Here is a 23,463-nt window from a genome sequence, read left to right on the forward strand (position 1 = left end):
TAGGAAACTTTGTCCTTTGGGATCTTTTCCTTGTTAACATTTTTCCTTGCGTTGCGCCACTTAGAAAAGAATCTAGCGACGGGCATGCAGTGCACAAGCCAGTTTCAGTTTCAAATGATTTGGTATCCGTTTGAAGGCACAAGAATTCAAGCACGACCTTAACTAAAAGCTCAACGCATTTTGGAGGTCCTGTTAAAGGCGCAAGCGCTAATTCATCAAGATCTTTTTTTATTTTGGGCACACATAATCATTCATTTTATTTTCCAATATACCAACAAATCCTGTGCAAAAATGAGCGGCTGTAACTACGTACCTACCACGACTCGGCCAAGCCAGGCCCTTTCACGGAAATGATTCAACAAGAGAGAGGACATTCGAGTCAAATTAATATCTCCACAATGGAAGGCTGTCCAAGAGGAGTTTTAAAATTGATTTTAACATAATTAAAGATATTTAAATAATTTAGTTAAAAAAATTTTAAATGTATAAATTACTATAAAGGGCATTAATTTTTTAAAATGTAAATATTAATTTTAAATATATAATATTATTAAATTTATTGAAATCTATTTAATGTATATGATATTATTAAATTTTAGCATAAGAATTTACTTTTACTATTATTATTGATTTGCCATCTATTGAAGTGGAATACACAAACCTTTTACAAAAAAAACCAAGCCACTGATGGCATCAGAATATGTATCAATGGAGATGAGAGGAGGGCGAAACACAGCTAGTGTGGAGATATATTATTATATTGAAGCCCGAATGGGAGAGGCATATCTAGTAAGAAAAAAAATTCTGACAACTAATAAATGAACTAATGGCATAATTGAATTAAACAAGCTACTTCTTTCAGCTTATGGAAAAACATGGATTGGGTATAAATAATTGATTATGAAAAAAATAGGGGCATTTGGGTATTTTTCACCCAAACCATGGCTTTACCCAAAATAATCAATTATTTTTTGTATCCAAACAGGTACTATCTGATTCTGCATTGATTGCTGAATAACTTCATGTAACAAGATGTGATGACTTAAAATTCATTTTCAACGCATATGACTAATCAAGCGATCAAGGCATTGGGCACTGAAGACCCTGTATTAAGGTACAACCTTTGAAAAAAAAAAAAAAAAGTTTACAATCTTTCATAAATCACAAATAGAGAACCAAAAGCTACAATTGATCGGAGTTTTGAAGTTAGTTTTAACTTGTCCGTCCAGTGGTTCAATCAGAGCACCTGCTAATTCTGCAGTCAATGTATCGCCATGCAGATTTCTATACAAAGATAGCTTCAATCTTCACACTTATTATACGTCATCACTGCAATCTGATTAAACAAAAAAGAGCAGTAGATTCCTTAATTGCTGGTCCTATAACGTTAAGGAAGTAGATAAAGAAAGGAAAAGAAACAGTATTTGCATAATTTATGGGTATTATGAAGTAATCCAGCATCACCCATAACCATATAGAACAGATGTTTATACTTTAATTAATGAAGCAAAGAAGGAACAGGCTGATTTTATGAAATTTCAGGGAACTTCTAACAAGACTATAGAGTGGCATTATATCATATTGGTTATATTTGTAATCCCTCTGCTTATGTGTATAAAGCAAACTAGTTTCTTTTGATGAAAATTTGAAAGACAAAAATGACACCGCTCATTTTCATGACGGTAAATTGATTTGAACAGGACAATTCAAAATATACAAAGAAAAGATCTATAATAGAATGTGCGACATATCAGGGAACCAGGCTACATAATGTATTTTAACATGTAATCTCAATACACAAGCACACAAATGTGCTCTACATAAAGCTCAGTAAATAATCATAGATATCTTTTTTCCTAATGCTGATATAACAAAATTTTGTTCAAGGCGCAATATCATAAGTCCAAGTCATGCCATCTTTGCTTCTTGATCTTCATCTAGTCTTCTTTCGCCCTACAGATAAAAGGAGTGCATGTGGCTTCACTGATAGATTTAACTAATTGCATGTTGGGGGAAGACAACAATGTAGGCAATAGGTTAATGTACCAAATTGGTGTAAGCAGTGAATCATTTAACAAATGAAGAGCCATGTTAGATTCCAAATAAAGTATGATTGACTTTTACATTGTTTCTCAAGAGACTTCAAAAATTTCAGCCCAAGAATCAATAGAAACAGTAACTTACTCTGAACAATTTTGAAGAAAGAATATCAAGGAATCCTACAGATGCTTAGCTACCTAAACCAAAAGTAGAATACAAGAGTCGTCAGGCAACCTAGCAACACTAGAATTACCATTTTAATGCACTAAAAAAAAAAAAAATAAACATGGCCAAAATCCCGGTGACTCATAAAGAGAAGATTCAGTCAAGGTTTAGTTGTAATAACCATTAGACAGTTAAAAAATATTAGAGATTAGCTGACCCAAAGAATACAAAATATGAGAAGGCATCACTGCAAAATTTTGTAGTCTTAAATCTTCTCTCAATGTATAAATTAAATGTCTATTCATTGTAAATTTTAATCCGATAAGTTCAATTTCAACACATCTGTAATATTTCAAACAGCATAGCTGCATGGGCATCCATACTAGGTCGACATGAATCTAGAACTGGCAGGAAGTTACCTTCAGGCAGCCGCCCATAACGGCAACTAGAGATGGTGAGCATGGAAGTCATTAGTGTAGAAGCAGTTGCAGTATGATATGGCAGCATCGTTTCCACACAAAAGCTCAACTCAACTGGGCACCTTATCATACAATCAGTTCCACGCATAAAATTAGTGTTGCAGCAGAGCACAATAATTGCTCCATTTCTAACACGGAAGCACACATCGAGGTAATGCAAAATTCCGCACCCCATATGGTAGTTGAAAAGATTCTTATAAGGGTCAATAAACTTTTACCAGATCTTAAAATAGTTTAGATCAAATGCTACTCTAGAATCTTTGAAACAAATAACATTTTCTTCTTCTTCCTTGGAAAATGGAAGTGATTCAAGAGAGCAAAAAGCTTCATTTCTAATTTGCACTTGACTTACATTTTTCTCGGAGACCATAAAAGGTAATTATTATACGCGTTATTAATGTACCTGAATCTTGCGCAACTTACCTGATTGTGGAATAGAAGAGAGGTTTACTGGAGGCGAAGCGGAATGGAGAACGAGGCGCTTTAACTTCCGATGCAAGACGAAAGGCAAAGCGACGACTCGAGCACGATCGGAAGATTGATCTGACGGCGGAGGAGGCCATTTCGTGGATGTTTGGTTGACACTTGCAAACTCCAAGATCAGCGAGGCCTTGTGCAGGGATTTTGGGGATAGTTCCGAGACAGGAGGAGTTTGGTTCTAGTTTTTGTAGCTGAGGGGAGAGAAATAATTGGCAAGCCGGATGAGCCATGTTATTTATAATTCATTTAATAAAAATATTTTAAATAATTTAAATAGAATTTTGTACAATAATTTTTTAATTAATTTTATTTTTATAATAAAATATATATTTAATTTTTTACTTTTTATCTCTCTACTATTATTAATATAATAATTAATTTATATTTAATAATATAGAAATATTATATTTTTATTGAATAAATTATAAATTATTTGTTGTATTCAACCTATTTAAAATTTTTTTATAGAGGGGATGAGATTGGGAGGGAGAAGCGGCGTTTGTCTTTTTCCCTAATTATAAAATTTAGTTGTAATTGTGAAGAGCTAAACATAATTTTAATTTTATTTACCTATTGACTGGAATTCTAATTTTATTATGCATAAGCTAGAGTAACCCATTTTTTATATATATATATATATATATAATTGGTTTATATATGATATGAAAATAAAATTTTGTTTACATTATTGAAGTAAAAATTGTATAAATGCATATTTATCAATTTATAGTTGGCAAAAAATATTTATCAATTTATAATTAGCTCTTTTTTTAAAAAAATTAAATAAATATCATTAAAATATCTCCCTCTCTTGTTAAACCAAACATTTCCTAAAAAAGAAAAGATAACATAATTTTGGGTTTCACACTTTTCTCATATTTTATTATTGATCCCTCCATATTTGTAGGTATTTTAAATTCTTACACTTTTATTATTCAATATTTTAAATCTCTTTAAAGTACCTATACTTTGTTCAAAAATATTAAAAAAAAAGTGGAAGGATTTAAAACATAAAAAAAATATAAGGATCAATTGCAAAATGTGAAGAAAGTATAAAAATTTGACACAATAGGAGGTAAACTATTCAAAAAATTAATTATTTGTATTTGATTTTTTTATTAAATTTTAAATTGAACTTAAAGTTATATTTTTTTTAAAAAAAAAAAAGACAAACATTACCTTAAACCCTGATTGGTCATGGGGATAGTCCTTCCCGGGTAATTGTCAATGCGGATCAGATTGGGTCGGGAGGTGGATACATATAGTTACATACAGATTATTCATCTTGGCCAACGCTCGCACGTGTCCACGTGACAAGGTTCACTTCGTCTTCTTCGGTTTTCTCCATCACTCCATGCCCTAAGGCCTGAGCTTTTTGTGTCCATCTGATTCTTCTTCTTTCTCGTTTCGACTTAAACTGACGTTATCCCAGCTGACTTGCAGAGGACAATATGGCTTCGTTGTTCAAGGTATGCTTTTTCTCTCTATTTGCTTCGCACGAAAGTTGGTTGTATCTAGTTTTGTTGATTTAGGTATTTAAGTTGCTGATACATGCTATCTTTAACTTCGATCAGAGTTTAGGAAAACTAATATGCGAAGGTTGAAAGCATAGATTTTGGTGGGAAAACGGAGTACCTGCATTTTATATGTGATTGACCATAAAACCTTGCACATTTCAGTTTTCTTTGCCATATGCTGGGAAAAATCAATCATACATTGATAAAAGGAAAAATGAAATTGCAGCAGTTGCAGAATTAATATAATCATTTGAATTGGAACTACTTATTACCTTGTAGACGAAAAAATTCTTTTCTTTTCTTTTTTTCTTTGGGTTAAGAAAGGATTCTCTGTTGCATACACACGAGAAAGGGAAGTAGGTTCCTTTTATGTCCATCGCCTTGCTCTTCCCTTGTCTAATGCAGAGGTTTAGGTGTTTATATTCAATCTTAAATGCTAAATCTATTTAATTCAAAAAGTAAGCGGTTTAGTTTACAGTATTTACCTTCTTTCTTTTCTATTTTGCTTCTAGGATCTATCCAAGCTTTCAGCTTATCGAGATAGAAAATTTCCAGGAACACAAGAGGAATTTGAGCAAGCGCTTCTGTCTTCAACAACTGTTTATGTGGGAAATATGTCGTTTTACACAACAGAAGAGCAAGTTTATGAACTTTTTTCTCGTGCCGGAGAAATTAAGAAAATTATCATGGGATTGGACAAAAACACGAAAACTCCCTGTGGCTTTTGTTTTGTTTTGTAAGCCTCCTTTCCCAGTTATAAATGATATGTAGACTAGGATCAAGATTTTCTGTATTTCGTGAATTCTCATGGAAGAGGTTCTGTTATATTTTCTACACATCCTGTGCATGTATGTATATGCTCTATTAATTTTCTAACATGGTTGAGAAGTTTTCTGCGAACAATTATCTTTAAGGTGCCATAAAATAATCTGTGGCAGTTAATGCTATTGTAGTGGTAAATCGTACTTTATTCATGCTTGTATGTTTCAAGGAGACTAAGGTGCTATGCACCATGCTTTCATTACTACGTCTGGGTGTCATTTGACTGCATCAAGTGAGCTACCTTTCCACATTTCTTTATTTCCCTTCTTTTGTTCTCCTCTTGCTTGCTTCTCCCTTAAGTTTTGCAAAATTGATTTCTCTGATTGATAATTACAATCATCATTAGATCCAATCGGCAAGGTCCATAACATAGTATGAAATCCATCTCTTGGAAGAATATTAAAACATCTGTAATTTTTAAGCGCAAAAAGACTTCTAAATTCACCTATCACTCTGAACGGACAAATATTTGCCTCTGCAAATTGTCAACTTAACTTGTTGGCATCCATTATCTTCTCACTTGTCATCAGCTGACAAATGTCTCCTTTCTGTTATCTGTTTGCTTATTTGGTGTTAAGATATTATTTCTGATTTGCGATTCAAAAATATAATCTACTCTTTTCTTGCTTCCAAGGATGTTAATTTATCTCAACTTTTATATTTAGGACATTGGTGGTGGCTGAATAAACTAATGCATAAGGTTCTTAGAGATTCTTTACTGGGACTTTGTGTTGAAATTCTTCTAATGTCTTGAATAGTCTATTCTTGTGTTGAATATACGTTCTTAGTTGTAGTGATTTGTTAGCCACTCTTGTAGAATAGTGATTGCTGATTGTATCTGTTATCATCTATCAGATACTATTCTCGAGAAGATACTGAAGATGCTGTCAAATACATAAGTGGGACAATACTTGATGATCGTCCTATTCGTGTAGATTTTGACTGGGGATTCCAGGATGGAAGACAATGGGGTCGTGGTCGTAGTGGTGGTCAAGTAAGTTGCTGTGCCTATGCTGTTTAAGGTGCTTCTGGTCCTGACTGATGCAAACTTTTTTTTCCTCATTTTATGCAGGTTCGTGATGAATATCGGACTGATTATGATCCTGATATCCTTTTAGATGTTAAATTTTCACTGAAGTCCAATTTTCTTCTGTATAATGAAAGTGATACTGGTACTAGTGTCAGCTACATGAATGTAGTCATACCTGAAAGCTCAGGCTCTGTTTAATATATACTAGCATGGAGCGTTGATAATTAAGCTGTACAATAACATGGTGAAATATAATATTTTGTCATTACTGAACAGATATCTTCTTTTAAATGTGTTTTACATGTTTGCTGGACCTTTCTAATAATATTTTGAAGGGGATTTCAAAATTTCTAGAATGCTAATTGCCAATGCTAAAATGTATAATGAATTAAAAGTGTACTATATTAGGCCTTAGATTCAAACCTCTGTTGTGTCACATATCAAATAGAATAAATACAAATGTGAAGGTGATCTAGAACTCATAATTTAACTATATTCTTGAAGGTCTAAATAAGTTGGTCTTTAAATAAGATTTTGAGAGTATTTTCAACTTGATTGATGGCTGTACTTATTATCCTAGTATTTTCTTGGTTTCCTTAATTATTTAAACGTAGAGGTGGCTATGGAAAGTTAGTTCAGAAAGAGTTGGAAGCACAAAGGCAGCTTGTTGATTATGGTGCTGGTTCTTTGGGCTCTTTTCCACCAGTTTTGCAACCATCCTGTAAGTGACTCAGAACAGATGTTGAGCTGATTGGACTATTGGTGTTCACATTTTCCACTTATTATAAAATCAAATAAGATCCTAGTCCATGTATTTATGTTAATATTCAGAATTAAAGATTGTCTAGTCCTAATGCTTGAATTTTTGGATATGGTATGTGTAAAATTGTGAACACTCCAATACAAAGGCATCATCACAATTTTTGTGGGGTCTAAGCTTTATGAGATTCTGAGTCAATATGCAACACAAGGCATGCTCAACGATCTGCTAGTTATATTAGCCTGATTGATGCAGCGTCATATTTGTTATGCAGTACAGGCATATGCTACAAAATGATGCCTACCATAGGCAGTTACTCTTTTGGGCTTTTTTGCATTTTGATTGAAGTTTATGGCTGACTAAAATAGAAGTTGAGAAGACTTGCTTGTTCATCTGTGCTATAGATTTGATTTCGTCCTTTTAGCCAGTCCTACTATAATGTGAACTGCTTATGACTTGTCAAATGTGTTATTATGAGACATCTAAGAAGCACGGGCGCTTAAAAAATAGAGCTGTATGTGTTCCATATGAGAAACCTATATGACATGATGTGACACTTCAAATTTTGTTGTTAGCTTGCTGCGGTGTCTGTGTTGTGTCATTGCATGCTTGTTAGTAAAACACTGAATTAGAGATGGAAATAACTGAGTATATAAAGGTAAGGAACACGTGTTGGTTTATGGGGAGCTATCATGGTAATTCTTTATCATATGGTTTGACCTTGTCTGCCTTTCAAACTAAACGGTTATGCAATTTTGCTCCTGCAGATGGCAGACATGGTGGTTCTCATCGGTGTGGCAGAGGTATCTCCTAAAGACTTTTTTTACTGTTTGGCATTTTGGAATTTCAGAAGCACACAAAATGGTTTTTTTATTGATCTGTTCTTCAAACCAACATCTATATAATTTTAATGTCTCTTTAAAATGATAGATTACCATAAGAAGAGACACAGAGATGATGATCGCCATGCCTACGAATCCTCAAAAAGATCATCAGATCATGAATCTCGGAGGAACTCTGATCATGACTCTAGACCGGTAAACAAACACAAGTCTTATGATGCTTCAGGCTGATGATTATTTTTAATAGCTAACCAATTTTGCCATAGACCACGGGCTTATTCTCTCACTTCAAGGCGTGATTTGATGCTTCATTCATTTGTCAAATTTTGATGCTTCATGTCTCACAACAATAACTTTTTCTGATGCAGGAAAAAAATCCACGATTTCGTGAGAGTGGTGATTCTGATGATGACGAGGAAGATGATCGAAAAAGAAAATCTTAGCATTGGCATTTAGTTTGTATTGAAAATACTTCTATCAACATGCATTCTGGATAGCCAAAAAGAATCAGAAAACACGAATCATCTAAAACGCTAACAGATTGTGGCCTGTAGTTTCATTGCAAATTGGAAAGAATCACATTTTATATTACAAACTTGTTCTGAAATTCTAGGTTGGATCTGTTTCTTGTGGCCGTGCTTATTTTCTTTTTTTCTCTAACAGGGAACTCGGGTTTTTATTTTACTTACATTACTTTGGCCATAATGGTCAGACATGATTTGACTTGTAAAGATCTGATGCATCCAAAATCCAAATCGCAGTCTGTATTTGTGCATGAACACTGATTTTCATGCAGGGAACGCGCATCGTTACAATTTTTTCCCCCACGGCATACAAAACTTTCATTGACCAAAATACGGACAACAGTAAATACAACAAAAAGGGGCTGCAACAATACTGATTACAAAGGTTCTGATCTCTCTTCACAGATAATAGCTGATGTTTCATTCGTTCCTCCGGTGTCTTCTTGCACGTTCTATAATATCCTGAAATGGGTGCTCCAAACTTTCCGCTCTGGTCAACAAGTTTAGCATCTGCACTCTCGATGAACAGGTGTGCTTCGCTACAAATACACGTTTTTTGACCATGGTTCATAAATAGTAAGCAAATACAATAAGTTATCATTAAAAAAGAAATATATAAATTGATCTCATTTAGAAAGGACCTTAAGAGAGGAATTGGCAACAAACCTAAACGTAAAGTACCATATATGCGTTCAGAGTGCAGCTTTTCTTTTATACGACTGCAGGAAGCAGATGCCATAGTTTCGAATCTTGGGTACGCTGTAAACTAGCCAGCTCTTGTATATCCTCGACTAGAGCCTATGGTCATTGCAAATTTGCAATGGTCAACTTATTTGAGTTGAGAAGGGCTACTATCAGCACTTTTCAGGGTGAAGGTTCAAATCTTAAAAAATGACTGACGTAATAATTAACACGACCTTAAGGAGGTCATTCTATCGATACCTTGCTACTACCATAAGGTTTCCTCATGGGGGGTTTTGATTAGTTGGGGCAAGCAATGAATTCAGAATATCTCAAGATACTAAATAGTTTATACAAAAAAAAAACAAAAAAGAAAAGGTGAGTTTTTAATTAAGAAATCCAATTCTCTTATTACCCGTCAGTGACTAGGATTGATTTTCTTTTCCCTATGTTCATATATTTATTTATCTATATTATTCTTTTTTATCTCTCTCTAGTTTTGTATACTTATTTTTGTGACTTCAAAAAAAACTCTGATGGTATAATATATAATCTCTTGCATGGAATGCAAAACTAACAATACCAAAACTGAACTAGCAGGGCTGGATCTCTGGTAATCAAGGGCATGTTTGATTTCTATTCTCATTTTTTTTTCTAAAAATTATTTTGTAATACAATTTTTAAAATTATTTTTTAAAACAAAATGAAATGAAATTCGTTTGGTTGCATTAATTTAAAAACAATTTTAAAATTAAAGATAGAGTGATAGTGATGGTTATAAACAATTAATAATAATAATTTATAATACAAATTGGTTAAAATAACTATAATTTTTAATAATTAAATGTAGAACATTTTAAAAACAAGAAAAATAAAATAAAAATAATTTGAAGTTGTTTCTATTTTTTGTTTTAAAAAAAATGAAAATAATTTGAAAACAATTAAATAAAAATACTTATCCAAACAAGTTCTTAAATTTTTCTGTTTTCAAACAAAAATATAGTTTCTAAAAATAGAAAACAAACAAGGCTTAAGAATCTGAACTTGTGTTTGCACAATAACAAAAATGAATGGCATTCTAAGATGGAGATGAGTGATGACAGAGGCTTTCAAAATCTAAACTCTAAATCATTTTAGTTGAAATGTTTTCAAAAAAAAAAAAATCAAAGAAAGAATGGGACCAACATGTGCAGAAAATAATGGAAAGTTGCTAAATTTGAATTTCATTTGGGAAGCGGTAAACGCATTGGTTGCGGTTTCGAGTTTAGATAGTAAAAATGCATACACGTGATTGCAGTGCGAAGAAACGAAGTGTATCCAACTAATGAAGATCAAGGGGAAAGACTCAAGGTTGAGTTTGATCTTCTTCTTTAGCATAATCCAAGTGCAGATATCCGGTTGGCAAGATACCATTTCTGCGGGGAAGTCTCTTTCAGGAAATGACACCATCATGTCAAAAGGAGGAGTATTTGAAATGGGTTTCTTTTCACATGCCTGTGACTCTAACAGATACAACTTAGGCATTTGGTACGAAGGGCTTCCAATGCATGTGAGAACAGTGGTTTGGGTCGCCAACATTCTCTGATCCAATTTCTGCTTCGTTGGAATTTCGTAGAGATGGTAACTTTAGTTCTGCTCTCCCCATCTGGTCATATATGTTGGTCACACTGATGGGAGCTTTATCACGCCTCTTCCGAATGCTACAGTTGGTGTTCTTGGCAATGATGGGAATTTCTTTGTTAGAGAGAGATTCAATTCATCCAGTATATTATGGCAGAGTTCTGACGAACCCACCATTACTATCTTCGTGGTTCACAATTTGTACACTGTATGTCACTGAGGCCCTGGAAAAATACAAATTGCTGATCTCTATCTTGACTACTTTGGCTACTCAAGCGCGACCAGCGTGCGGAACTCGGATGAATCTATGTTATTTTCTGTCAGGCAGCACCATGGTCTATTCAGACATGTGCCGGATGTAAATGGGCAGCTCCAGCTATTTGGTTGGTGGAATGGTATACCACGTTGGAAATGGGTCCTTCACATACCACATTACCCTTGTCCCTGTTTTTGTGATGTATTTACCCTTTGTGATCCAAAGAATCCGACGCCTTAAAGGATTTGTGCCCACTAATCAGCACGATTGGGATTTGGGGATTCAACAATGCACAAGGAGAATTAATCTGCATTGCTCCTGCCGCAGGAAAGACAAGTTCTTTGTTATTCCCAATATAATGTATCCATTGAGACCACAACTTTTACAAGCTAACAATTCTGATTAATGCCGAATGACATGCTTAGAAGATTGTTCTTGCACTGCTTATGCATGTGATAGTGACCAATGCTTTACTTGGAACGAACCGCTTTCAAATATTCAGCAGCTTTGATCACATGCAGAGATGGTAGGAGATTTTTATGTTCGAATTGCAGCATCTGAGATGGTGGAAAGTGGAAATAAGGACCATTCGAGGATTGTTGTCGTAGTAGTGTCAGTTCTTACCTCTCTTGTCATTGGTGTTATTGTGATGATGATAACTTTGTGGGTGAAATTGTGTCGCCGTGGAGGTTCCTTGGAGCCAATGGGTGATGCTCTCATGCATTTCAAGGTCCGAGACTTGAAAACAGCAGCGAAGAATTTCACAGCGAAGCTAGGAGGAGGTTTTAGTACTGTTTATAGAGGCAAATTCCCCAATTCAACTTTGGCTGCGGTGGAGCAACTTAAAGGTCAAATGCATGAAGAAAAACAGCTTCGAGCAGAAGTGAGCACAATTGGAGTAATCCAGCCTAAGAGGCTTTTGTTTAGAACGTTCAACAAGGTACTTGGTTTATGATTACATGCCAAATGGTTCTCTTGAATTTCATCTATTCAAATAGAGTGATAAAATTTTGGATTGGGTGAGAAGATTCAATATCGCACTGGGAACTGCAAAAGGATTGGCTTACTTGCAAGAATCATGCAGAGATTGCATCATACATTGTGATATCAAACCAGAGAACATTTTGTTCGGTGCTGACTTTGGACTTGCGAAGCTTTTAGGTAAAAAATTCAGCCCTGTTCTCACCAGCATGAGAACGAGAGTGAATGTTTTTCAGGTGAAGCTATCACTGCAAAAGTTGATGTGTATAGCTACGGTCAAGTGTTGTTGTTCGAGATTATTTCTGGCAGAAGAAACATTGACCAATCAAATGACGAGTTAAGTAACTATTTTCCACTATCGGTTTTCAATGCGCTAAATAACCGAGGGGAAGTGGTGAGATAGCAGATCCTAAGTTGGAGGGTGAAGTGAATGTATAAGAGTTGACAAGAATATGCAAGATTGCTTGTTGGTGCATTCGAGATCATGCAAGATAGACCAACCATGGCTCAAGTTATTCAAATTTTTGAAGGACTTCTTCAAGTAGATATGCCTCCCATTCCACAGTTTTTTCAATCCCTTACAAAAGGCTCCATGAAAACAAGTCATGTGGAGGGAAGCGAGGCTTATAGTACATCCATTTTGTCAACTTACAGTTTCAGCTTTCAACCACCTGAGTTTTTCCATTTTTTTTTCAAGTTACAGAAAAATATAAATGGTTTGGATGGTTTAAAAGAATTCTTCAAACATAGTCGGGTTAATTAGCAGTTACTATGTAGTCAGAATCCTCCATTGCAATTTCACCGACATCATACTTACGATATACTAACATGTTTTTTACGCTTTTAATAATCTTTGCCCAAACAGGTGCATCCTATTTTCTATAATTCTATAATTGATTAGTATGCATAGTGAGGTCAAGGCCCAATTTCTTCAACAAGCGACATGAGAAAAATAAGCGGAAAGAGCTTTCCAACAACAATTTCATCATGAGCTTAATACATGAATAGAAATAGTATAAATAATGAACATGTGATTCTATTATGATAGAACATACCATTTTTATAAAAGGAGATTGTCTTTAGTGATCTTGATAATCATCCATCTTGTGATCAGCCAAGAATTTATATATTCATGGTTCTTTTGTGATTAGAACTTATCATTATACAACTATATATTGAGTGAAGAAATGCAAAATAGAACCGGGATACTATTTCCTCTAGCCTTATTTATTAATTATTTTTCAGCATGTTTTGTCAAAATAAAAAAATTAAATATTATTAACTCTGTTTTAAAATTTAATAAATTTTCATCTCTATTCCCTTATAAAAACACAAAAAAACTATTTTTAATAATTTTTTTCTGACATCTAATAAGAACAGAAAGATAAATATAAACATAAAAAATAGTAAAATGCTTATAAATAAAATTAAAATTAATCTTTTTTTTCTATTTTATAAATAGTCGAAGAGGAGTACAGAATTTTTTTCTTACAAAATGACAATTGTGAAAGAAAATTTATGCAAAATTAAGACCTTTGAGTTGCAAATTCATAATGTTTCAGCTGTAAATTTCTGATATTTTATTTGTAAACGATCCTTGATATTTTTCAAAGGCCTTTATTTGTCATTCTCCCTTTTTCTCTCGTGTAACTTCTCTTCATTTATATGCTAAACTAGAATGATTTGAGTACGGTAAAGTGAATTAGCCAAATTCCCCAGTTTTCAAGTCCATTGTGTTTGTTTTGATGCTGTCCCATCATATTCCTCATGTTTCTAATTGTTTGCTTGGGCAGATTCAACCTATTCACCACGTGATATAGTACAGTTCACTTGTTGAGATAGTGAGGAATGACCAAAGCTAAATGTTGCAGGTTCAGCAACACCAGGACAATAAGTGAAAGCGGCTTGTCGACGATTAATTCTTCCTCGAGCTTAATTAATTTGTTAGGAGAGAGATACAAAAGATGTGCTTCTGGTTCCATAGGAACATGCAACGGTAAAATCTCCGAAACCAAAGAGTTGTCCATCATGACTGGGAATATAGATGATTATTTTCTCGTGACCCCTCGTTACATACTCAAGTAATTTTAGAGTTCAAACTCGGCAAATCATCAGATTTCACGGACAAAGAATAGAGCAAAATTTTGTTGCAGGCTCAATCAAGTAACGTTACAACAATATCACTAGTAGTTTCACTAATCTGTTTTTCCATGCATGGAGCTCAGGAGTCACTCGGAAATCAGGAAGTATCAAACTGTAGCCATCATTCCATTTACCCCAGATATCAGCTGAGCATGAAATGTATACCATCCTAGGGTGCCCCACCAATGGCATGCTAATTGAATACTATCTCCAATTCTTGAGAGTTCATATATCTTAGGTCTGTTTCCAGGAAGACGCAAGCTCATATATCTTACTCAACTTCTTTGATGATTCTCCTTTTCCGCAATGGCGCTGTTTTGATGCTACCTGGGGCACTGTGAGCTTTCCTTCTTTCATCCTTTCTTTTCCTAGCATCGGCCATGACGCGCATGAGACTAGTGGCTTTGAATATTGGTTTTGGCAAGTGTCTGTGCCTGTTGAGCAAAACCAAAAGAAATAAGTGTCAAGCATGTCGCAAGGTTTCATCGCCCTAAAAAAAAATATAATGTATGACAAATTTTGTTACTCAATAACAGTTCACAAGAATGGTCATATCTTACCTCACAATACGTTTCACTTCAGGGAGGTGCTTGTAGCGGTTCTTTAGGGCTTCATTATAATCATGCTTCTTCCTTTCCCTAGGGAGAACCTGCAGCACAATCACAATAAATGATCAAGGCACGAAAGATATCAAATATAGAAATCAGTTTATCAACTAATCATCAAATAAATATTATAAATGAGCATAATAGTCCAGTACATTAGCTCCAAGAAAATGCCTCTATACTTAATGAAGGACAAAATGCATTCATAAATTTGACCAAAAATAAGTAATGAAAAGATTAGAGGGTGAGGATGACAACTTACAACTCCAAGTTGTTCTGATGCTCTGGCCTTCCAAAGCCTGAGATTAGTGTCGTCACTTCCTGAAATCACATAACTCGCATCACAGCTGAATTTAACACAGAATACCCTGCACGACAAAGAAATAGATCAAATCATCTCAAGAATTCTTTAACTTCAAGTGTTTAACTGTCATGTAAGCAAAAAAAAAGGGGGGGGGGAACCCTTCGTGCAAGGTGTAAAAACCAACTGAACCTTTGCATTCTCTTAGTATGATAGATCTCCCTGCTGTGGCCACCATTATACTGGAAAATTCTTACCTATAACAAGAAAATGCCAATAAGCAAAAGGGAAATCTGAAAAGAATAGATTAATAGGTTAAAGCAGATTCAAAGGAGTAACTGTTCTATCATATGATCCAGTGACAAATTCCCGGCCAGTTGGTGAGTAGTCAATATCCATGCTGGAAGATGGGCAAAAAACTTAATGTCAGAATTAAATGCAACTGCTCCAAAGAAAATGAGAAAAATATTTGAAGACCATTAATCTCACACAGCAGAAACATGATCTTTGTGAACACATTTGGCTTCATCAAGTTTCCTAGCATCATAGCTATAGCAATTACCATCTTCATTTGCCTGGATATCAAAGGAATTTGTAGATCAGGAAACACAATTCACTACATTTCCAAACTAAAAAGATGAACTTATGCACACATGTCCCAACAACTAAAGATGCACAAATACAAGCACATGTGTTGAGTGCGATACAATACCTCTCATACAACAAATTTTAAAGTATTAAGATTTGTAATTGCATTCCATAAGGAGTTAAAAAGAATAGATTAATCAACACAAAAATTATGTATATCTTCAAGCAGTTAACACAAAAAATTAACATAAAAAAATTTGAGCTTCTAACAAATATTTTACAAGTGATCTGAAAATATTAATAACAAAATATTGACTTTCGGGTAAGTTTTAAGTTGTTTTGGAATATTTCAAAGAAAAAATAATAATAAAAATTTAAAATCTATTACATGCATTGTAAAGTATAGTATATGTGTCGTATCAGATGCATATCAAATATGAGAATGTCTAAGCAATGTCTAAGCAATTTAACTTCAGAAACACTCGCTAGATAGCTGATGAACTTACAGCAGTGAAGTTTAATGGCTCCCTTGGATTCCAAGATAAAGAATTGGTTTTGGTCTGTAACAATGAAGTAAAAGTCAGTGCTGCCATGGATATATATATATATATATATATTCAAAAAGCAAAAAAAGGCACCAGTTATAAAAGATTGAAAGGTATCAACTAGCTAAGAATCAAATCCATAATCCATAATGAAATAAATGTGAAATACATGCTTTACTAAAAAGAACTTAACTATACAAAAACTCTTGCCACATAGAAATTGGAACGCATTAACACAAGTATAATTTGACTCATGTAGTTAATTGCCAGAAACATGAATATCAAGGGCCAGCCACTAGTGTTCCAAAGCAAGGTAAAAATTTGTGATCATTACCATCATTATGATTTTCCTGACAGGGGAAGCCATACGCAAATCATATAATGTTATGCTCCGGTCACTGCAAAAAGAAAGTAGATTAAAAAAACTTAACCCAGGAACACAAGTAAAATAACCTGATCATCATTTTTCTAATTGCATTCAATAAGGAGTTTAAAGCAAACATGACTTGAAATTTGAATGAAGATTAGTTAGATGCTATATAAAGGAAACCAAATCCTTGATCATATTCCATTTGTGAAATGAGATGCTTAGCATAGTTTCCTCCTTAATTTTTGGTCAATATAGTCCTTCTATGATGCACAAATACTAATACATGTATCACATGGATATTTATATTTTTAAAAATATAGGATACGATAGATTTCCAATACATGCATATATATTCATAAAAAATTATAAATCAAAAATATAATTTCAACTCAGAAAATATCCAAACTAGCATACATACATAGTCCTTTATAGTAATACCAAGGAAAACTTTGCCATTAATTATATTTTTATTTTCTCTATATCTAATTGCCTACCACCTAGTCCTTACTACTACATATAGTATCAATATCTCCTCCTCCTCAACCATCATAAAATTGCATTCCCACGTTTTTATAATTAAGAAAAATGCAATCTTTATTCTTTTAATACATCTAAAACTTATTTTTTTTTTAAGAAAAATCTAATCTTTCACTTTAAAAGAAAATAAAAAAAGATATTAGTAATAAAAAGTTTAATATCACAATCTTTAATGTATTGGCTTTGAAGTGTCAACTCGCAATCTAGAAGCATTGGATACACATCGAAAATTAAAAAATAACATTCTGATGCTTTACGAATACATATCAAAGAAGTATTGACAAATCAATATTGTATCCAATACAAATACATAAGGCAATTTCAAGCATAACATACTGGATTTTACCTACCGAAATTAATTAATTAATCAAGGATAACAAGGTAAAATTGAGCATTAACTGGTTTAAGGATGGTTAGTATTGATTAACGGACCTTTTGGTTTTGGGTATAGCTTCTGGATCAAATTCAAAAGTGTTTTGGGCCACCTAGGCCCAAATTGGGTTAGGGGAAGTTAATAAACTCAGGTTGTGAGATTCAACTTACAGTTGGGAAATTTAGCTGACAAAGTGTGAGTTTAGGAGTTAGAAGTGGTGTTTATGTGGTTGATTAGTGATGATGGGTGTTGTTAATTGTAAATTAATCTTGTGACAAAGTGTTTGAGCTCAACTCTAGCTTGGGAAGCAAGTGATATAAGGGGCAACCTTTGAGTTCTTAAAGGTTTGAAGTAACCATAAGATTCTATCTTATGTTAATTTTTTGTTAGATTAATTATGATTGTTTATGAACTCGATGAATGTTTTTCATAACTAAATAAACTTGAAATCATGTCTCTTAAGGTTTAATTTGATATTTTTATCATTTTGGAAAATGTGCAAGTGCAGCAAATTTGAAGCCAGAGCAATGAATTAATGTTAAACTGAATATGCCATTTTGAATATTTAAATTGTGAACTAAACTCTAGCATGTGAATTATTGACATGTTGGGTATGTATGATTGTGACATTGATTATGTTGGCATGAACATAAATTGAACAGGAGATTACCTTAGGAGGAGTTAGTAATATTGTTTCCACGTGGATATTACAAACATCATGGGTGACCTTGATAATTGGTTTAGGGTCGGGCCTTCCTAAATCTCACCTAAAAATAGGTGTAAGCATAGGTTGTCCAAACCCCTAGCCCTTAACATCATCCTAAATTGGGTAAAGGTCAAGGCCTTCAACACCCTAATGAATTCAAGAATTGGGAACTTCATGGTTGAAAGTGAGCATAGCACTTTTGGCCAAATAACTCCTCACGATTGATGGACTTAGGCTAGTCCATTCACACAGAATTAGCCCTATTAAATTATCAGCTCAAATATTCAATCAGCAATATATGGAGGAAATAAAGAATAATTTGATCATGCATCCATGATATCGTGAGATTTGATGTTGTGTTGTACACTTGAATGCTTTTAAATGCTCAATTTGCATGCCTTAATTGATTTGACTTGCATGTACATGATTTAGGGTTTCCTTGATTATTGAGCAGTTCTACTTACCCTTATTTAACATTTTACAAGCACTAGCTCCTTGAAAGGACAAGGGAAAAGCTCTTAAGGATAAGGAATCCTCATTCCTACTATAGGCCTCTGATTTTAATTTTCATATATATGTAATTTGATAGTGATATTGCTAACTAGGACAATTATTTTGTTTACTTACACCATTGCATATCATTTATGTTGATTGGTTGTATTTAATACCATAAGTGTTGTTGTATGATCCGTTAATGTCTAATCAAGGCCCAAATACTAGTATAAGTAGGTTGATGATTAGTTTGATAGATGTAAATGGATATTTAGTGAGTTTATGCTATTTACCTCCCCTGTGCTTTTTGATGAAATTAGGATTGAGGAGTAAAAATGTGATTTGAGTCATATACATGAAGGCTAAGGAATCCTCATTCCTACTATAGGCCTCCGATTTTAATTTTCATATATATGTAATTTAATAGTGATATTGCTAACTAGGACAATTATTTTATTTACTTACACCATTGCATATTATTTATATTGATTGGTTGTATTTAATCCCATAAGTGTTGTTGTATATGACCTTTACTGTCTAATCAAGGTCTAACTACTAGTATGAGTAGGTTGATGATTATTTTGATGGATGTAAATAGATATTTAGTGAGTTTATGCTATTTACCTCCCCTATGCTTTTTGATGAAATTAGGATTGAAAAGTAAAAATGTGATTTGAGTCATATATATGTGTTAAGGTGCATTGTATGGGTTATCCTAAGTCCCTTGAGCTTGGTTTAAGTAGTTGTGCGAGCTTTTGGCACTTAAATTTCAATTTGGACACCTTGGAGGTTTAAAAGTGTGAAAAAGGACCAACTTTTTGATATGATGTAATTTGAAAATAAAACCAATGTCATCAACTAGTTCACTAAATAAGCCTTATAAGGACAACTAGATCATCTCAATTGAAGATTGGACGGGGGCTCGAGGCACGTCAAAAGTTTGCCCTCAAAGCTGTGTTTTGATAGCAAATATGTTCATACTCTGTGTAGTGCACCGCAATGCATGGTACAAAACAGGTTAGTCATGGTGCAGTGAAGCTTAGCTGCAGTAGATGCTCTGGAATTTTAATAAATTGATATTTTTTACTCCTTTGTCTTTATTGTTTCCAACTTGAAGGGTATCCCATGCTTCCACATACTTTTGAACTCTGATTTATGCGTGTTTGGGCCTTGAAATGATTTGAAATATTTATTTAACTTGGGATCCCAATGATTTGCTAAACTTTACTTGTTTATTGATGGGCTTAAATCTTTTCTAGTATACTAGTATCTAATATCTAGGTTTTAATTCTTTCTACCATGGTAAGGTCTATTCATTTATTGCATATTTTAAATTACATATTATAAGTTCAATTCTATTAACCATAATAGACCTTTAACCTTAGTCTTTTCCTTTTCTATTATGGTTAGCTCTTTTTAACTACAGTTATTTCTTTTTTACCATGCTAAGGTAACTAGAATAGTAAATCCCTAATTACCATGGTAATATTTGGTGTTATGGTTAAGTTGTTGGAGTTAACTAGGCAATATAACATAAAGTACCAGTACTTCATAGTCCTTTCACTCTTTTGCAAATGGACGAGTCCATATATATCCCAGCATACCTAGCTGACGTTGCCAATAGATTTGGTTCTCCAGGATTGAACCGGACAGATATTACTGAATCTGATCCCCATTCAAAACTGTTAACTGGCTGAGACCTGTACAAGGGAAGAATATCATCAGGAAATAAATAATTAATGAATTAATAATTCAGACACAGCTTAAAGAAAGTACACTGATCAGAAACTGAAATCAAAACCTGTTGTGGTTCCATATATCTACTTGAGCACCAACAGTAGCAAACAGCTCACCATCCCACTGGTGATCAACACCCCTAAAATTTAAAAATGAAAATTAAAAAAATAAAAGCCTTAGAAGAAGCAGGGGTTCTAATATCTATATGATATACATTAAAATTCACTCCAATACTTACCAAAATGCATTCTTCCAAAGATAAACACTAATGGGCTGCAATAGTGGTTTACAAAATTGTCAGCAAGAATATGCTTTAAAAAATCATATCTAGCACAAAACTAATGATCAATAAAACACATGAGAATGCACCACCTTAGCAGAATTCTCAGTTGAGCCACCTAACTCAATAGGTGCAGCAATAGGAATATTCCAAAGTCTGACACTGAAGCAAGAATGTCCAGTTTTGATCATATAAATTAGCTACTAAAGCCCAAAACCAAAAGATAAGAAAGCTTGGTAACATGGAAAGAGATTACTGAATGGGGGAAAAATGATCCTTACGAGCAATCAGTTCCACATGATACAAGAATTCGTCCATCTGTAGATACTGTCAGGCCTCGTACAGCACCTTGATGGCCAGGAAATTGACAAACTGTACGCCTTTTTATTTCCAAAAACAAGCAATGAATGCTACTTACACAGGAACACCAAAAAAGTTGCAGGATAAAAAGTATGGATCTTGTGTTTAAACTCTCCAAGAGAAAATATCTCGCATCATGGGTGCAAAATGTCTGTGATTCAACACATGTCAAAAATTCATACTCGGCACGACAACACAAAAAAAGTTTAATTCATAGGCCAACACTTCAATTTTTGTTGAAAGTATGAACATATGCATGTAGAAAAAATTCCACACATAGATTTTGATGCCCATTAGGCTTTTTTCTGATCATTAAGAGTTCCCATGTAAATCACACAAACATGTTCCACATTGCAAAAAGAATATTATATAGTATTTGACTGCATTAGAATCATGGATAAGCAACATTTTTAAATCAAACTAAGCAAATTTTTTACCTTGAAGACATATCCCAGAGCCGAATATCTGCAAACACAATGATCAGTGTTACAAGTTTACTTGCACTTAGGCAATCCAACATACTCAGCCTAAATTGATAAAGCAGTAAAACCAGAGTCACAAAATAGGAGATAGGCTGATAATGAATACAATTTAAAATACCATGAAAATGACTGAAGTGTAAAGTTACAATTCATGACTCAATGACAATAAGAACAGTACTAGTAAATTGATATAGGAGGCATTTACTACAGAAATAATTGCTATAAATTAAAAAAAAAAATCAACTTGCTCAAAGTTAGGGAGTCAATTACGCAAGGTATGACTAAGTTTTAATTGGATATATTTCATAATTATTACTATATGAAAAAGACAGTAGATTGTACCCCAAAAAATGGTACACAACGAAAGATTCTGTAACTGAAATTGGCTTCTCTAAACTTTAGTACTTAACATTAAACAAGCAAGGTTGTATTTGCTTTAAGGAGGCTCAAAAGTTAATAATTTTATCAAGCTTGAAGCCTTGAAGACATTCAAGTTTCAAACAACAAATTCAAGTTCCAAATCCCAATTATTTTAATGTCTACATTGTGGACATCTCCACGTTCAGTAAATTAGATAGATATTAGTCAGTTTGGAAAAACAACGTCCTGTTCTCTCACTACGTATCTCATTCCTCAAACAGGAGCTAAACAGTATTCTTTGATTCGTTATGTACACAATTTATCTATCCTGAAGCTAACTATCAGCCTGAACCATGCAGAATTATGCCGCATGAAATATTCCTAAAGTATAAGGGCAAATCTATTAATTCAAGCGAATATAACTAAATAAAAAAAATAGGATCAAAACAAGAGAAAAGTACCTCCATCCATTGAACCTGAGAAAATCCCTTTCAAATGATTAGGGTTCTTCGCCATACACGAAATAGCGTCTATATGCCCATCCATTGCACCCATAAAAGGTCTTGCAAAAATCTGAATTTTCCAAATTAGAAACTTCACACCAAAAAAAAATTCTGAAGCTAAACAAAACAATTTTACCTTCTCCAACTTAGCCGCATTAAGGGCGCGCACATACTCCACTGCCTTCTCTTGACTACGAATGCTCGGGTCATAATTGTGGAATACCCTCTTTTCCAGTTCCAATAAACAAAAACACAAATTCAGATAGAGGAAAGAAAAAAGTAACTTCGCTATTCAGAAGAAACCAAAAAAAAACAACAGAAGCAGAGCATGCATTACCTGAAGATCATTACTTCGTTCTCGAGTGAACTCATCAGCAGAGCGTGATATAACCTTAACCTTCATTGTATCCAAGGAACAAAAATATTCACGACGGCTACCCAAAAGACCTGACTTTAGTACATCGCCCGTTGCAGGGGCCAAGTAGCCTCTGGACTCCCTTGTTAAGCAGCTGGCTTGAACGGTGCGTGTAACGGAACGAGGGCAAACAGTAAATTACAACCCTAAAATATCAAAAAATAAAAATAATTATAAAACTAATCTAAAAATTATACATGCAAAACAGTTATACATTATTTTTAGATTAAACTAAAAAGAATAAAAAAATCATGACAGTAACAAAATAATCTATTACATGATAAATATAACAGTTTATGTATAGTTATCACTGGTGGAATAAAAAAAGAATTACTTTCAATAAGAAAAGATGTGAGCCATTAAAAATAAATAAATTTCAGAGTAAACGGGAAACAAAGCCAATGAAAAATGTGATTAATCAAAAGTGTTCATGACATGAAATGCAATTGTCTTTTTTTTTTTTTTTGTCT

General features: G+C 33.7%; 3 protein-coding genes and 1 pseudogene across 6 annotated transcripts; 2 read left to right on the top strand and 2 right to left on the bottom strand.

Moving 5' to 3' along the window:
• Nucleotides 1–1,038: 1,038 nt before the first annotated feature.
• LOC129313799 (protein NUCLEAR FUSION DEFECTIVE 6, mitochondrial-like) lies at nt 1,039–3,364 on the bottom strand. Of its 4 annotated transcripts, none has more exons than XM_054957203.1 (4): nt 3,108–3,364; nt 2,625–2,746; nt 2,185–2,237; nt 1,039–1,336 (listed from the first exon to the last, which is right to left on the bottom strand). In XM_054957203.1, the coding sequence occupies exons 1-3, from the start codon at nt 3,245–3,247 to the stop codon at nt 2,230–2,232; spliced, it is 270 nt and encodes an 89-aa protein (XP_054813178.1). In that variant the 5' UTR covers nt 3,248–3,364; the 3' UTR covers nt 1,039–1,336; nt 2,185–2,229. The 4 variants fall into 4 exon arrangements, with proteins under 4 accessions (XP_054813178.1, XP_054813176.1, XP_054813177.1 ...); XM_054957202.1 differs by lacking the exon at nt 1,039–1,336 and adding an exon at nt 1,672–1,953; XM_054957201.1 differs by lacking the exon at nt 2,185–2,237.
• A 1,078-nt stretch (nt 3,365–4,442) lies between these two features.
• LOC129314470 (nuclear cap-binding protein subunit 2) lies at nt 4,443–8,742 on the top strand. Its single transcript, XM_054957910.1, has 8 exons — nt 4,443–4,633; nt 5,194–5,417; nt 6,359–6,497; nt 6,576–6,609; nt 7,144–7,254; nt 8,061–8,096; nt 8,224–8,330; nt 8,504–8,742. The coding sequence occupies exons 1-8, from the start codon at nt 4,616–4,618 to the stop codon at nt 8,576–8,578; spliced, it is 744 nt and encodes a 247-aa protein (XP_054813885.1). The 5' UTR covers nt 4,443–4,615; the 3' UTR covers nt 8,579–8,742.
• A 145-nt stretch (nt 8,743–8,887) lies between these two features.
• LOC129314469 (G-type lectin S-receptor-like serine/threonine-protein kinase At2g19130) lies at nt 8,888–12,886 on the top strand (annotated as a pseudogene).
• Nucleotides 12,887–14,226: 1,340 nt separating this feature from the next.
• Nucleotides 14,227–23,098, bottom strand: LOC129313712 (uncharacterized). The gene is made up of 17 exons (XM_054957032.1): nt 22,916–23,098; nt 22,715–22,804; nt 22,537–22,648; nt 21,671–21,698; nt 21,155–21,253; nt 20,966–21,035; nt 20,832–20,866; nt 20,658–20,732; nt 20,461–20,556; nt 16,713–16,776; nt 16,340–16,393; nt 15,735–15,820; nt 15,585–15,645; nt 15,438–15,502; nt 15,207–15,312; nt 14,900–14,988; nt 14,227–14,773 (listed from the first exon to the last, which is right to left on the bottom strand). The coding sequence occupies exons 1-17, from the start codon at nt 22,979–22,981 to the stop codon at nt 14,611–14,613; spliced, it is 1,359 nt and encodes a 452-aa protein (XP_054813007.1). The 5' UTR covers nt 22,982–23,098; the 3' UTR covers nt 14,227–14,610.
• Nucleotides 23,099–23,463: the final 365 nt, after the last annotated feature.

The sequence above is a fragment of the Prosopis cineraria genome, unplaced genomic scaffold (genome assembly GCF_029017545.1).
Source record: "Prosopis cineraria cultivar Desert tree isolate PC_DT_omini unplaced genomic scaffold, ASM2901754v1 PC6, whole genome shotgun sequence".
NCBI lineage: Eukaryota > Viridiplantae > Streptophyta > Magnoliopsida > Fabales > Fabaceae > Prosopis > Prosopis cineraria.